The sequence below is a fragment of the Lepidochelys kempii genome, chromosome 7, assembly GCF_965140285.1.
Source record: "Lepidochelys kempii isolate rLepKem1 chromosome 7, rLepKem1.hap1, whole genome shotgun sequence".
Taxonomy (NCBI): Eukaryota; Metazoa; Chordata; order Testudines; family Cheloniidae; genus Lepidochelys; species Lepidochelys kempii.
In genome coordinates, this window is record NC_136386.1 from 28,610,415 (window position 1) to 28,626,067 (window position 15,653).

At 36.5% G+C, this 15,653-nt stretch overlaps 1 protein-coding gene across 2 annotated transcripts in view; it reads left to right on the forward strand.

The window, feature by feature from the left end:
* Positions 1-483: 483 nt before the first annotated feature.
* The window catches only part of DCP1A (decapping mRNA 1A), a 50,416-nt gene continuing 35,246 nt past the window's right edge, over positions 484-15,653 (forward strand). For both annotated transcript variants that reach the window (XM_073351559.2, XM_073351560.2), the window contains exons 1-4: positions 484-632; positions 2,133-2,173; positions 4,920-5,047; positions 15,022-15,088. In XM_073351559.2, coding sequence (XP_073207660.2) covers positions 498-632; positions 2,133-2,173; positions 4,920-5,047; positions 15,022-15,088 — 371 coding nt within the window. In that variant the 5' untranslated portion in view covers positions 484-497. The remainder of the gene's footprint in view (positions 633-2,132; positions 2,174-4,919; positions 5,048-15,021; positions 15,089-15,653) is intronic.

Consider the following 15,653-nt stretch of genomic DNA (forward strand, 5'->3'; position numbering starts at 1 on the left):
GCTGAACACGATTTTGCAGCAAGTGCAGACAGGGATTAGTGTGTTCAGCCTGTCAGGCGCCATCCACAGGTCCGGTCTGCACTGACCGCAAAATCGTGTTCAGCGCCAGGCTAGCTAACACCACCTCGTTTTCCAGGGCAGGCAAACTCTCCGACTGCCCAGCTCGGGGCAGATCCTTACTAGGGAGGCCTGAGCCCGCCGGGGTGCCTGGGGGCTCTGTACTCCGAGCAGTGCCTTGCCGAGGAGCTGGGGTTCCCGGACAAAAGTGCCCGTTAGGAGCTCTGCGGGGGTACGGGGAAGGGCGCTGGCTCCCTGACAGCTTCCCGGGCGGCCGGCGGGCCTTAGCCCTGTGCCCAGCAAGCGGAACCAAAGCGCAGCGGCTGCAGGGCGGAACGGGCGACGCCGAGGCCGCCGTGCCCGGGCGAAAGCAGGGAAGGCTGCACACGTGACTCCGCGCTGCTCGCTCTCTCCGCCTCCGCTTCCTCCCGGGATCCAAGATGGAGTCGCTGAGTAAAGCGGGACAGGAGATGAGCCTGGCGGCCTTAAAGCGGCACGATCCCTACATCACCAGCATCGCCGACGTGACCGGCCAGGTCGCGCTCTACAGCTTCAGCCCCAAAGCCAACGAGTGGGTAAGTGGGGAGCTGGAGCCTGCCTTCCGCCCGCCCCCTACGAGAGCTACAGATCCCTCCCCTTAACCGTGTGGCGAGACACCAACCCCGCGTTCCCCGCGGAGGAGAGCTGGGCACAGGCCCTGCCCCTACTCCCGGGGAGCGGACACCGACACACACACTCGTTCCCTATCATCAGCGCGCGGATGTAGCCACTGACCCACCCTGCCCCTTTCCCGGGAGAAACCGAAACACCCCCCACCAGTGCGGAGTGGCAGCCCCAGACCCGCCCTTCCTGTCCCCCACCGGGACTGGCGGCCACAGGGGTCAGGGCCGTTCAGATTGTGGGACTGTGATTTGCGGGGTAGGGGCTGTGACTCTGAGAAGTTTGGGATCTTCACACCTTCCCTCCCCCACAGCAGCTCGGACTCTTCTTAGGCTGTGGAGACCATTTAAATCAGAGGAAACACCAGACAGAGTGAAATGCAATGTCTGATAGGAAAGAACAGACTTTCCTTGTGACATTGCTTGAATGTATGCTTGAATGTATGCTATTATAATTGTAGTATGTATTGTAGTTTAGCCTGTCACCCTTTATACTCTCACTCTTTTTTGTTTTTGTAGATTTTTTCTTTTTTTAATTTTTGTGTGTGTGTACACCTTTTTTAATTGTCACTTTCCACTAGCTGGTAATGTTGATGTTCACAAAGTATGGGATTTGAGAAATGTTGAAAATGACTGTTTTGCTTAAATAAAATTTCTGTTTAATTTCAAGAATGTTTTTCAGTTTTGAAAATAAAGGCCATCAATATACACTACATTGCTAAAAAAGAAGGTAGCATGAGTGTAAAGAGGTTTGGGATTACTTTTTAAAAAATCTTGTCAAAGACACATAGGCTTCCAGTTACATGGTTGTAACTGAGCAGCCTCTGAGATCTCAGTCCTGCAAAAACGTAAGCATGTGCGTAACTTTCCACATGAGTAGTCCAGTTGAACTCAGAGTTATCTGCAGGAGTCAGATGTTATTTTGCAGGTGGTAAACCATAAGGGTTTTTTTCTTTTTAGCTAAGTTTTAATGTATAGAACAAAGTCATGGTGCGTAGCATAAAATTATAATACAAGATATGTCCAAAAAAGTCTCATTGTAACTTCTCGTTACAAGATATAACTTTTTTTTAATTTGCAAAGTAAAACATGTATTAGTATGCATGAATATGGGGTTAATATAAAGAAAATACTTAATTTTAACTTTTCTAGTGAAGCTGGTTAGGAAGGGAAAGTAATCAGAAATTTATCATTACTTTCAAAATTGAATAGTTGTTTTTATCAACAAGGTGACATGTATAACTACATATTTGCCTTAAAGGGTTAGCAATTCACTGAAAAGATAAGAGATTAAATCTGAGGCCTATGATGTCAAACCTCTTTGTGAGAAGATACTAAAAACTCGTTTGTTAGAATGCTGCATAACTGTGTGAATAAGCATATCACTAAAATAACTATAATTGCTATCTGTTGTAGGAGAAGACTGACATAGAAGGTACCTTATTTGTGTACAGAAGGTAAGTTACACAAAAATCCTTTAGTGTAGTATGTAACTATTTATTAAGTTTAGATTTTGTCATAGTAGGCTTTCCAGTTAATTCTGATATTTGACCAGAAATTCACCTCCAACTGCCTGTTTTTAAAAAGAAATTTAGCACCTCGGCATATAACTCTTCAAAAAGCACATACACAACTTTTCAGTAACAATCGTGAAGAAAATAAATGAATAAAACAAAGAGAGAATCATAGAAATGTAAGTCGTAATTAGGTTGTTTTGTTAATAATTTTGGTAATAAGGCATCATTCCCTAATATATTCCTGAGTGATTTAAATGACCCAAGTGATGGTGTTTCCTCTACCTTCCATATTCCAGAAATTATGGATTATATCATTTATATTCTTTTCCAAATCTCTCTTAAAATAGTTTCCAGTGAATGGGTCTGCCATTTTCCACTGGTTGTGATACAGATTATGTCACTTAAAAACTAACAGTCTGTATGTGTGCAGATTTGGGATTTTTGATTTGTTCAACAGGTGACTTTGAGAGAAATGTCCCAATATTTCCTTAATGAGAAATAACATGTAAATATTTCATGTTAAACCAAAGGCAAATAACTAATTTAACAATGAATTACTGCTCCGTTAGATGCAAGAAATGTGAATGGAGAATTAATTTATCCATCCTGAGACAGGCAACAACCCATTTAATATTACTAGTATTTCTTTTGTCAGTGGCACTGTGAGGTTCTGAATGTCCATTGGGCTCCATTCCTGTAATCACTTAAGCAAGTGCTTAATTTTACTACGTGAGTAGTCCTGTTGATTTCAATGGGATCTGCTTGCAGTAGTAAAATTAAGCATGTGCATAAATCTTGTAATCAAGTATGTTCAGCGCCTCTCAGGAGGCTCTCAGCACCTTTCCTTATTGGGTCCTTAGTGAATGTAGCCGTGATGTTGATGAAATCTGTACAGCTAATCACATCTGAATATAATGTAGCAGATTTTTGTTTGTGGTTGTGTATTTTTCCTCAGAGTATCCTCACAATATGACCAGAAAAAAGTCATCTTGCTGCTATGTTCACATAAGTGTTAAAAGGCATAGCTGAGCATAAGAATATATTATAATCTAATAATTTAAGAGGAAACAAATATGAAATTGTTTTGTTTTGACCTTAAAGTGTTTGCTTGCCTTTTTCTAAAACTAGACTCTAAAGCAAGTCTTACACAGAATATTTAGAAGTTAAATGTTGTTATGCTTGTCAAAGCAATTTTTCTATATATTCATTTTCTTTTTGGAACTATTTTGAGGTCATGGGGGGGGACTCCCCCTTTGTGAGGCAAGTTGGGGTGCTTTTGCATCCTCTCGGAATATATTCCCTACTCTTTTAATCATGCTCAACTCTCTTAATATTTTTGATTCTAATGAAATTGTGTCTATTTAAGGTAGAGGTAAATTTTGCCAAGAGAGTTTTTATGAGGAAATATAAACATTCTTTTCAAGCTGATAAAATCTCATAAGCCAGCAAAGGTCTTTCCAGAAGACTTTAGGAAACTAGCATTTGCAATACCAGTTTAACCAATAAGACTATCTAGTCCAATCCTGTCTGGTAGTGCCCAATTCCACTGAATCACCTTGTACAAGAAACATATGAGAGAAGCTTCTTCCTAATTCCAGGCAGAAAGGGTCTGATCCCAAAGCCCAGTTAAATCAATGTGTTTCCATTTACTTCAGTTATCTATGGATGAGGCCCTTAGTAACTGTCCTATGCCATGAAACCCACAAGGGGTCTAAACCCACAAGACCCTGATCTTACAATGACTCATTGCCCATTCTTACCTTTACACACTCTGAGCAATTGCATTGACTTCTAAGGTACTTTTTCGCAGTGCATAAGATTCAGTATTTGCATAAGTCTTTTCAGGATTGTAATTTTTCATAATGGATGTCATCTGTAGTTAAATCCTGTTCTGAATCCGTATTAAATCCGTTGGCCTCAATAATATCTTGAAGTGCCAAGTTCAACAAGTCAATTATAAACTATAACATTTTAAAAAGCAAAATTTAAACTGAAGTATTTCCTTCAATCAGTTTTAATTTTGCTGATTTTTTTAAAATTTCATTGAGTGTTCTCTTCTAATAATATGAGGAATATTTTTAAATCTGTTACTGCTTTGAATTTTCACTGTTTTGCTCACCGAAAGTGTCAGTTTTATCCATTCTTGCCATTACTTATTAAAACTAGAAAGTTTTTCCACGTAGATCACTCTAGATAGATCATGTAAAGTACTTCTATTAAAATAACTTTTGTCTTTTACTCATCTTTGACTATTTGTTATGCTGTAGAAATTCATTTGAACCTATAAAATGTTTTCTTATGTGCATAGGCTTGGTTTTATATTGCATGATATATTTGGTTTGGGGTATTTACATGTAAACATGATTATATAACTAGAAACTAGTTTAGTATAAACTAGATATGTTTATAAATGCAGAAACCAGTAAATATATCTGTCTATCTTGGTAAAGTTTCATGTGAAGGTAAGGAACAGAATATTAGTAATGCTTGGTTGAACTGCATAACAGTTTGTCATAAAAATATATTGTGAAGGTGGCTATTTTAACTAAGCATATATGGCATTACAAATTATACTTTTAATCCAGGCTTTGTTTTGGCATTTGAAAGCATAGACGTGATAATATTTTTGTTAAGTAAAAACTTGATATACATTTAACAAATTACTCTATTCTCAATGAAACAACAGGTCAGCTTCTCCCTACTATGGTTTTACGATTGTGAATCGACTGAATATGCACAACCTAGTTGAGCCAGTAAATAAAGACTTGGAATTTCAACTGCATGAACCTTTTCTTCTTTACAGAAACGCTAGCTGTGAGTATAGATGTTTTAAAAATCTGTTATATAGAAGTTCAAACTCTGTCTTCTGATGTAGGCCACTTTCAGGTTCTGTGATCTAATGGTCTGTTTCAAGCACAATGTAATATGTCAGATGCTAATGAAATGTCTGCGGCTATTTCCTTGTCTATGCTACTTGATTTAATACAGTTATGTGTAGCTGCACATTACCTTGAAGTTGCTGTTTATTTTAACCATTTTTATCAATGTAGGGGCGCTATACATAGTTTGATATTCATCCTGTTAGGTCATAAGTCAACTTTTTCTTTTAGAAAAGGAATCAAGTATACAGGGTGGTATGTTGTATGCAAAATGGAATTAAAGTTTTCTGAAACTTTGTAGAACAATTCTGCTGCATCCGGTTACGTCTTATGTGTAACTTTAAACTTGAAAAAAAATTTTTTTTTTTTTTTTGTGACTGTGGCTTATGATTTCATATGGTTTTAGTTTTTTTCAGTGTCTTATTTTGCAAGTGGAAGGTGAGAATATAGTCAGCTGTTTACTGGAAATGAGGCTATTGTGGAGTGGAGGGGACTGCTCAACTCAGGGGAGGGAGCTTCTTTTCTTTACATTAGGATACAGTGGACTCATGTTTATGCATTCCCTCTCCACACACAGGTACAGAAATATTTTGTACCCTTTAACCATGCAAGAAAAACATTGAGCTTGAGCCTGTGTAACAATATGCAGTATTATTAGGTGAAGTTTTATAATTCTGAATTCAGTCCTTTTCCTTTGAGTCACAGACAGCTGACCCCCTTTAACTACCTCTCTCCGAGTCCATCAGTATTTGCTTAGCTCCATCCAAATCAATTTTTAAGTCTCAATACTAGAGCATAGAGAGCTACATCTTGGCTTTATATTACATATGATTCTAGTTTCTTCTCCTACTCCCCTTTCTTCTCCCTCCCCATTTCAATTTTTGAGTTTTGGACTTGCTTCCTCACTTTTTCCTCACATATGTAAATTTCTTAATGTTTAGCTTCTCCCCTCCTATAAGAGAGGCAAATGTAGCTGACACAATCTTGAGTATCAGATCTGGGCTCCTCTGTCTGTATTGTGTCTTTCCAATTAAAAACAGTCAGTGGCAGTGCTTTCTGGAACACAATCCTTCAGCTTGTATAAATTCAGTGCATGGGTAGTTAAGCCATAATTTTTGGTTAGGGGTCTGGGAAACAAAAGAGGAGTGTATTTCTCCTCCTCCTCCTTGCCTCAGCATCAGTGTATTTCTGTTTCAGGTGTTATACCCATAGTGCATTCAATTAACAACAGAAAGCATTTAGAGCCAGCTCTTAATGCCCATTCTGTAAAGATTTCAGTAGAAATGGTGCCAAGAAAGCCTTTGTCAAGGTTAAACCATATTGTGATCCTATTCAGAGAAAGAACTGCTAGTTTGGGAGAGAAAAATTACCTCTTGTACTGTGTAAAAATTGCATTGTTAGCAGCCTATTGTACATGAGCAGTACAGTAGCTTTAGATTTTGCACAAAGAATCCATTATGATAGTTAATTAGGAGTTGTATGAGTAAATTGTCCTGTTGAGATTTCTGAACTTCTAGAATTTCCCTGACATGCAAACTTCAAAGAAAACATAATTTATGGAGATGTCCAGTTTTAAAAGAATACTGTTTCATAGACAGAGTAAACCAGATAACCCCTTTCTTAGAGAAATAAAATGAGTGGGCTGTATCTGAAGAGCACTTACCCTCCGGTTAGTAAGTTGTATTTTAGAGGGAGATAATTCATGAATGTTGCCTTAAATTCTTTTCCTCCTTTCAAGGTGCAACTATGCAATAGCCCATTATCTTATCTTTATGATAGGCTTTTTCTCTTACTTAAGGTCAAAAAATCATGGGAATAATACTGCTCTGAAAAGAGAGTCTGCCCTTTTTCTTACAGTTGGTTGCTTTGAGAAACTCCTGTGCAATTTCAAAGTCATTTGGAAAAGAAAGCATTATTTCCAGTATAATACAGTTTTGTTAGCCCCTAATTACAAGTTGTGGGGCAACAGAATAGTATAGAACTTATAAATATATTTGTTTACTGCATTTAGGAGAGAAATTGAGGATTACAGGGTTTAGGGGAGTGGGTGGGGAAAATTCTGGTCTCTCTATATATGCAAATTTCTCCACCCCACTCTCATACTAATGGATTACTTTATGGAAAATCAGCCTTTTGTTCTGCCCTTCATATTAGTAACATTTAACAGTTCCAGAGAGAGGATATTTAAACATCTGTGCGTTTTTACCAAGTCAACCAAGCATGGTCACTAGAAATAATTTAGGTTTCAGAGTAGCAGCCTTGTTAGTCCGTATACGCAAAAAGAAAAGGAGTACTTGTGGCACCTTAGAGACTAAGCAATTTATTTGAGCATAAGCTTTCGTGAGCTACAGCTCACTTCATCAGATGCTTATGCTCAAATAAATTTGTTAGTCTCTAAGGTGCCACAAGTACTCCTTTTCTTTTTTAGAAATAATTTAGTATTTCTGCCTTTTCAGCGATTCACTTTTAAAATCCTGAACTGGCCTAATTACATACTCCCTTTGTTTTAGTTATTTTTTCACTGAATTTGATGAGGTCCATACAATGAGCATTTCTAAGCTAAAGAAAGGAACATTTCAAAATAGGCAAGGAAGCAGGCTCATTTATGAAACCCACTGTGGTAGTCTAAGTTAATGATAACTTTGTGCTCAATGTGATGAGGAAAACTTGTACTGATTATTCTGCTTCCTGAGCTGGTGGGCTGGGAATGCCTTGCATTTCTCAAGAACTCGTAAAACATCAGCCCATTATCATGGCCACCAAAGCTGCTCCACATTTCAGATCCTGAAAGGAGTTAATCTGTTTCATTTATCATAAGAATTGTGGTCCTGCTGTGAACTAAGATTTGCGCTTCCCTAGGGACATACAGCAAGGGGTAAAAGATGGTGAAGGGAAATTATTTTGCCAGGTTAAATGTTGATTTAAAAAAGTGCCATATCAATAACACTTTTAAAACATATCAGAACTGTGAAGGCAATGGCATTGCAAAGTTCTTCACCATGCCCTGCCGTTATGCCTTGACCTGAAAGGATCATTGGGGAAAAGAGGTACCGGTTCAGTCCGTGACACCTCTGCTGAGACTAACAGCATGGGAAATCCTTGAGTGATACAAATATCTATCGACTGTGAACTGGATTGGTCTCATGTCAGCCACAAAGTAGCCCTCAGATGATTATTTTAATGCTGGCTGCTTTTGACAGGTAACTTGCCTGGCTGGAGGGGAGAGTAGGAATGATTTGCTTGTCAGGCGTTTGTTTAGTTTGTTTGGTTTTTTTTGTAGTCCACACATTTCATAAAGGCCCCATGGGTTATGACTTGCATGCGCATTTTTGCTATGGCAGAATTGCTATGACTAGTTTATCGTGCATTAGAGCTGATTTGTAGCTACTGCACAACAAAAACCTCAGATATATTGCAGTATTCATCTGATGGTACAAATGGCCTTTAATGTTTTTAGTATTGGACTAATAAAAATGTTTCCTATTAGGTCGTTTAGTTTTGCCGTTAGAATTGAATACTATTCTGTTTGTTTCTTCAGCAGTATTATTGAGTACTCTGCATGTGTCTGAAAAACATTTTTGTTTGGTACACGCATTTATTAATTTAACAGTTATATTCTCTTTCATGGGTTGTACTGTCACGAGGATGGACTAAGTGACCTAATACGTTTTTTTATTTTTTCCTCTCATTGAATTTAAGTCTCTAATGAGATCATTTATCCATTGTATCTGTCTCTGAGTGGTGTGTTACAAAGAGAAATAGAGTTTGTAAACAAATAACTTTAAAGAATAAAATTTACATGTATCTTCCAAACTCAAGAATATAAACAGAAAAACTTTTTCCTATTTCTAATACGTTTGTTTTCTCAAAACATCAGTAGGATTAAGACAGATTATTTGCATCCTAGAACAGTACCAAAAACTCTTTAATCATTAGTGAGGCAGGTCATGTCAGCTTCAAAAATTGTATATAATACTGCTTTGAAATTCTAATCCTTTATCCATTATGTATCAGATCTCTCTGCTGCAGAAATGACAATTTATGATGACTTAAGATCTTATTTGACATTATACCAATTAAGGTGATATTCTGGTAGAGTGGAGTTATTACTAGACTGGATAACAAGAAGAAATATTCAATCTCTGTGTTAGGTAGTAGTAAATTCAATGGAGAAAGCATGAGAATGATTCCAAGTGTGAGATTTCTTGGAGTTAGCTGATTTCTTTTAGTCTTTGACACATTTTGAATTTATTTTAAGATTTTTCCTAGGAAAAAAAATCTTTGTTTTCTCTGCCAGTGTGCACATCATACTGTCTCATAGTACAGTCTATGTATGTATGGGACTGAATACATGTGGATCGTAAAATATATAATATGTGGCAAAACTGTTCACATTTCCCCACTCCCAGTATTGTTTAATACAGAGTTGCTGCTTGGACTGTGATCACTTGTCAATTTCCCTTAATCTTTTCAGACATAAGGTGACTCTTATAGTTCATGCTGTTTGAGAAGTTTACATTTTTTTTCCCTCAAGAAGCATTTGAATCACAGTGATAGCATCAAAAACAACCTTTTAAATGTATGTTTACTGTTGTCCCAGAATCTTGTTTAAATCATGCATTGTGAGCTTTTCGTAGAATTCCACATCCCATGATTTCTCGTCCCTTCATTTGTACTGGTGGAAGTACATATAGCAACAACATTATGCATTTGTAGTTTGAAATGTTCATTGTGTAGTTGAAATCAAATCTTAACTTCATTTAAAATATGTGCCAGATTATGATTGCTCTGCAGTAATATTCTCAACAAGTTTAGTCTGCTTTACAGTGAAAGAAAATGTCGAACATATTAAACAGTAATAAACTTACCTCTAAAAGTTTGCAAGAAGTATGCTTCTAATTCTGTTTCATTTATAATTTTCCCTTTGTATCTGAAGTCTCTTTCTTGATGTAGAGGTTTTTTAATCAAAGCTAGTTCACTAGATAGGTCAGGAGAATTAATTTCCATGGTGCTGAAAAGATAGATTCTAAACATAAACTTTTAATATTAAGAAGAGAAGAAATATGATACTCTGGTGTTTCCTTGCCTTAGTTCTCTGCTTGCCCTTTCCCAGTTCAAGGGTAGGAGAGCTAATGCAACAGAGAAGGTAGATCCTTGAGGGGGGAGGGGAGTGCTCTGATATTCAAAATGAAATCTGAACTACAAGCTGCTGTCTTCTTTGGTTGTCATTTAATGACTTTTTAAAGCTTTAAAAGTACATTCTGTATCCAGAACACTAAAAAACAAAGTAGTTGTTTCATTTCCCAAGATTTACGAACAAAATGTAAAAAAATAAGTTGCATAATTGCTTTTAGTGCTGTGTGTCTTAGCCTTAAGATACTGTCCCATTATCATTTTTATCAGCAATGTTGCCAGCATGACATGTCTCCATGATTGCTGAAGGAGAATGGCTCTATAGCAACTGCATTAGCTCAACCTTCTGGTCCAAGATAAGGAGGTAGCTTGTTGCTTCTTTTATAGAGAGAAGAGGTAAAATACAAGTGTGGGTTTTTTTGTGGTTGTTGTGGTTTGGTTTGGTTTTTTGAGAGGGGAGATAACGTTCAGGTTAAGGATACTAAGAAGAGTGAATAGTATGGTCTTGGAGACAGTGTTTTAACAGCAGTGACTTTCCTATTTTGGGTCACTGTTACAAAGTAGTAATCTATGTTGTGGCTGCGTGAGGCAACTTGATTTGTCTCAGAGCAAATCCATTAGCATTTGGCTTTTACAAGTACGTTGGGTAAAGGATTTAGCACACACTACTAGTAAATCTGGAATACTATTTAGACTAGAGAATGTCTTCTCTGATCAAGTTAATTCATTTAATTTTTCTCTGGGACAACAGGTTAAATAATTGGGTTGTGGTTTAGTTTTAATTGCTAGGAGTTTTGTTTCCTTGATTATCCTCAGTTTGTTCTAACCACCTGCCAAGAAGAAAAGTACATGGTTTCCTTTACTGTCCTAGAGTGCTGTGTTTTGAGGTTCCACACTTCACTGAGATGATCTTTCTTTTTTGCTTTCATGTGACCTATAGAATGTTTTCCGGCAGCTGTTGTTAGGTCTTGTTTTATGTGACATTGTTGTTCTGCAATTTTTCCTGATTTAAAAACAATGGAATATGATACATTTGTATTTCTCAAAGCCTTCATCCTGGAACTATAGTAACTAGTATTGTGCTCCCTTGGCAGGATAAACTCTTGTCGCCACTCATAGAAATTTCTATGAATTTTTTCTTTTTAAACATATTTCGCTAAGTAATAATGGTTCAGAAAGAATGTAACAAAATAGCCATGGAACAAAAAATACTGCATAGGAATTTTAGCTGGCATTTTAATCTCACATCAGAATTACATTAAAGATAACCAAATCTGAGTTGACAAACCAGGAATAAATTATGATGTGGCCCAGGAATGACACTAATTATGTTAAAGACAGCATGAATATGCAAAATACAAATCTAACAGAAGATACTGGTGGCTGGTGTGAAACAATAACAGCATTTCTGTCTTACCACTAAAAATGTTGCTTCGCTTTCAGTAAATTTAAAATAAAAATAGAGGAAAAGCATTAGTAGAGTGACATCAGTGGAAAAACTGGAGCAACACAATAATGGATTAGACCATAATTTACTATTTTATGTTCAACACCATTTAAACTAATTCAGCAATTGTCCATTCTGAGTGAAAATGAAATCAAGTATTTTCTTGTTGCAATAGGAAGAAAAGCGACTGTACACTTGATGCATCAACAGATGACACTGATACTGTTGAAATAGTGAAACTAAGTAATATCTCACACAGCGTTTTTAAAGAGATACATAGTCTTTACAATAAATCCCACTAATCACAAGCAAATAATGTTGTGTTCAATTAGGCTAGATGTAATCAGTGCTGTAATGGAAAGGATCTTTTACTGTTTTCCTTGCATACAAGGGCACATTTAGCAGGATTTTAATATAACCAGCTGAAAGGACATCAATTTAAAAGGAATTAGTAAACACTTAATAATTTTGCTGCATCTTGTAAAAAGGATTGTTAAGCAATGTCTTAAATGTGCAACAATAAAATGCAGTAGTTTGCATATCAAACATGAACATATAATTAGAAACATTTTCAAAAATCAAATTTTAATATTAATTTATGTATAAAACATCTGATTTTTGTTGTGCTGTTAAAAAGAGGGAGGAAAAGTGAGTACCATAATCTTTGAAAGTGTCTGAAATCCACACTGAATAGGTATCTTGTTAATAAACCTTGTAAATAGTTTGGTAATCTGTTTTCCATCATAAACGACACTGACAGCCTTTCATGATAACTCCCTATGACTCCTTGCCAGCAGCACAGAATGAAACATTATGGTATGTTGGTAGACAGAGCAGATTTGGGATGCATTTCTGGTCTTGTGCTGGTCTGTTTCTGGCAGAATTGAGTGTGACTGTTATCGTTTTCCCCCATTAAGCTATCATTATAGGTTTCTTATCTTTATTTCTTCAGCAAATATGCTTTTGAAGAATTTTTTTTTTCCTGTTGGCAGTTCTGTTAATGGAGTGGGGAAGGAGAAGATGCTCTTTTTATAATGCTCAATTATGCTACAGAATGTGTTCCTGCTAAGGGAGAAATGGTTTAAAATGAAACCAAGCTTTCATAATGTTAAGTTGGCAGCTCAAATAGTTGTTTGGGTTTTTTAATTCTCTCTCAATCATATTATTTCCATAAAACATTTTTAATTTTTGCACGTATGAAGACTCTCTTTATTGGCTCAGTTTCTGGCAATAGTATATTTCTTCAATTCAGTCATCTTGATTTTATGATTGAAGAAGGTTGTTGCCTGTCATCCATGCTGCAGATCCTAAATGTTGGGCCTCTTGCATGCTTTTTAATAAATTCCAAAGATTAGACCTAGAAAATTATATTTCAATTTGCCTTAAACTGTATGTGTAAGAATGCGAGTGCCGTAGGTCAATCTACCTTGGTTGCGTGACACAAACTAGGAAGCTTTTAGTTCACGCCAGCAGCATCCACACTGGGAGTTACAGCACAGCACTTTGGTGTGCACTGCTATTCACATTCCCATAGTCTGAACTGCAGGACAGTGTAGACAAGTCCTTACAGAGGCTTAGTAAGTTACGGTTGGTAAATCAAGTTTTCTGGATCCCCATTGAGCCCTGATATGAAATTATTTTGGCCTATCTTAATATGAACTTCAGTTTTAAGAATTTTTTTTCTTTGAATTTGAAGGATAGTTTAACCAAATAGTGGCTCAGACGTCGTAAAAATCTTAACAAGAACTGCAGTCGAAAGGTAGTGGATTTTTTTTTAATGTTATTTTTATAAAGCGACAAACTGAATTTCCACCTTTGATAGGTGGAATCTTTTACTCACATGCGTGAGGTCAAGTGCCTCTTTATGATGTGGAAATGTTAGAAGCTAGTATCCTTTCTTTGACATACAATAAATAAATGGAAACATTTTTGTTGCTTTCAGTATGGCACTGCTTCTAATTAAGGCTAGAGATAAATGTTATTGACAAACCCAATAAAAGAATCTGCCAACTCAGGAATCTGTTCACTACCTGTTTGCATTCCATTTGTTGGCTATGAGTATCTGGTAAACAAACACATTAAGCAGAACTAGGAAATCCAAATACAATTCTTCTAATAAACCAAATCTCCACTAGGTGTGTTCCATTTGCAAATTACAATATCTAAAAACTTGGCAAGGATGTCCTTCAGAGAAATAGCTTATTTCAATAGAACACAGAAATATTTCTAATCTTGAAAGATTTTAATGGGTTACTGAAATGACTCTGTCCAGAATCATGAAAAAGATCTTGATCTGTTTTGAAGAATCCCTCAGTGTTTGTGTTACTGAACTTTACAATGGCCCTGTGAACTGATATTTTTCTGTTTAACCATAATTCAGTTGCAGTGCACTGTAGCTAAATATTACTGTAGTTCACACACTTGGCAGATGCTTTGAGCCATCTCTTGGAAAGACCATCTTTCCAAAGGCATGGGTTTCTTTCTGACTTCCATTGAGGTTGGAATGAAATATTATTTTTGAAAATTACTCCATTTCACTTGGTGTATCTTTCAACTCAGTGTGATTTTTAGAACCTGATTCAGCCAAGTTTTAGTTGAACTAATCTCATGATAAAAATTAAGCATATACTTAGTGCCTTGCTGAATCAGAGCCTTCATGACCTCAACTGATCTTTGCTTACTAAATGTTAGGAGTAGAGTCTACCATGTACCTAGCATTAAGTAGATCTGTAAACATAAGACTGGTATGATTGCAATTTCAGGGCTGCCTCCCTTGCACACAGATTTCCAGTGGAGAGTTTTAGGTGAGTGAAGGTGCCAAAAAAACCCCTAAGGCTTAATTACCACACTGGAGTTGAAGTCTCATTAAGGCAGTTTTATGTATGACTTAAACTATTACTGACCTCTAAGCAACAAACTGAAATAGTTCATGGTTTTATCTACAAATATTAACTAGAGTAGAACTACATAAGTTCTAGATACTCTTGATGCTTTCATGATCATTAAGCTGTAACATTTGGAAGGTGTATAGTACTTACAAAATGACTTTAGTTTTGCGAATGAAAATTTATTTTATTTTTTTGTACATTTTAAAGTGCCCAACGAAATGTAAGTTCCTAACCTAACTAATTTTATTGTTTTTCATGCGTCTTCTGCACTCAGTAGTATTCCTAATTACCTGGTAAATAATACTCATTCATACATAGGATAGATGAGTGGAGATTGATTGTAGTCTGTGTATTTTAGTGCTAGTGGGCTGCTGCTCTGAGCTGTTTTATTACCAAATGATTTTTGACAGTTTTGTCTTGTTTTCTTTTTATGTTTTCAAGTGTCTATTTACAGTATCTGGTTTTATGACAAGAATGACTGTCATCGAATAGCAAAACTCATGGCAAAGTAAGTACCTGGTTTTTTATTTTTCCTCCAAAAATTCTGCCCTCCAGTGTCACTTATGTAATGTTCTCTCAATTTTTACTGTGAAACATGCTTTTTATATTTAAAATCAAAACTTTGATATTCTCAGTACTGCTCTTTAACTTCTTGTAATAGCTAAATCTTTAATTCACGTTAGAACTTAGAGCATCAGAAGGCTTTCGAAAATGTTCTTATAAATACTTGAGCTAAAACAAGACAAAAATCAATAATTTGCCACCCTTCCCAATGCCCATCTCCCCAAAAACATGTGCACATGCGTTCTCGGTGGTTATATATTTTTATACAACACTGGCTGAAATAAAATATCAAGGTAACCTAGATGGCAGAATATCAGCACAGATAAAAAGGAGTCCAACAAATAAGTTGAAATGATTAAAAACTTGAATGATGAATGCATTTAATTACCAGACCAAAAAAGTGAAGATTTTTATGTTGCCTGTTAGTTCTGTAGTTTTTGAGTTTGTTTAATTATTTCCTATCTAGAAGCCAAGGGATGGGAGAAGTGGTTGTAATCACTGGTGATTGG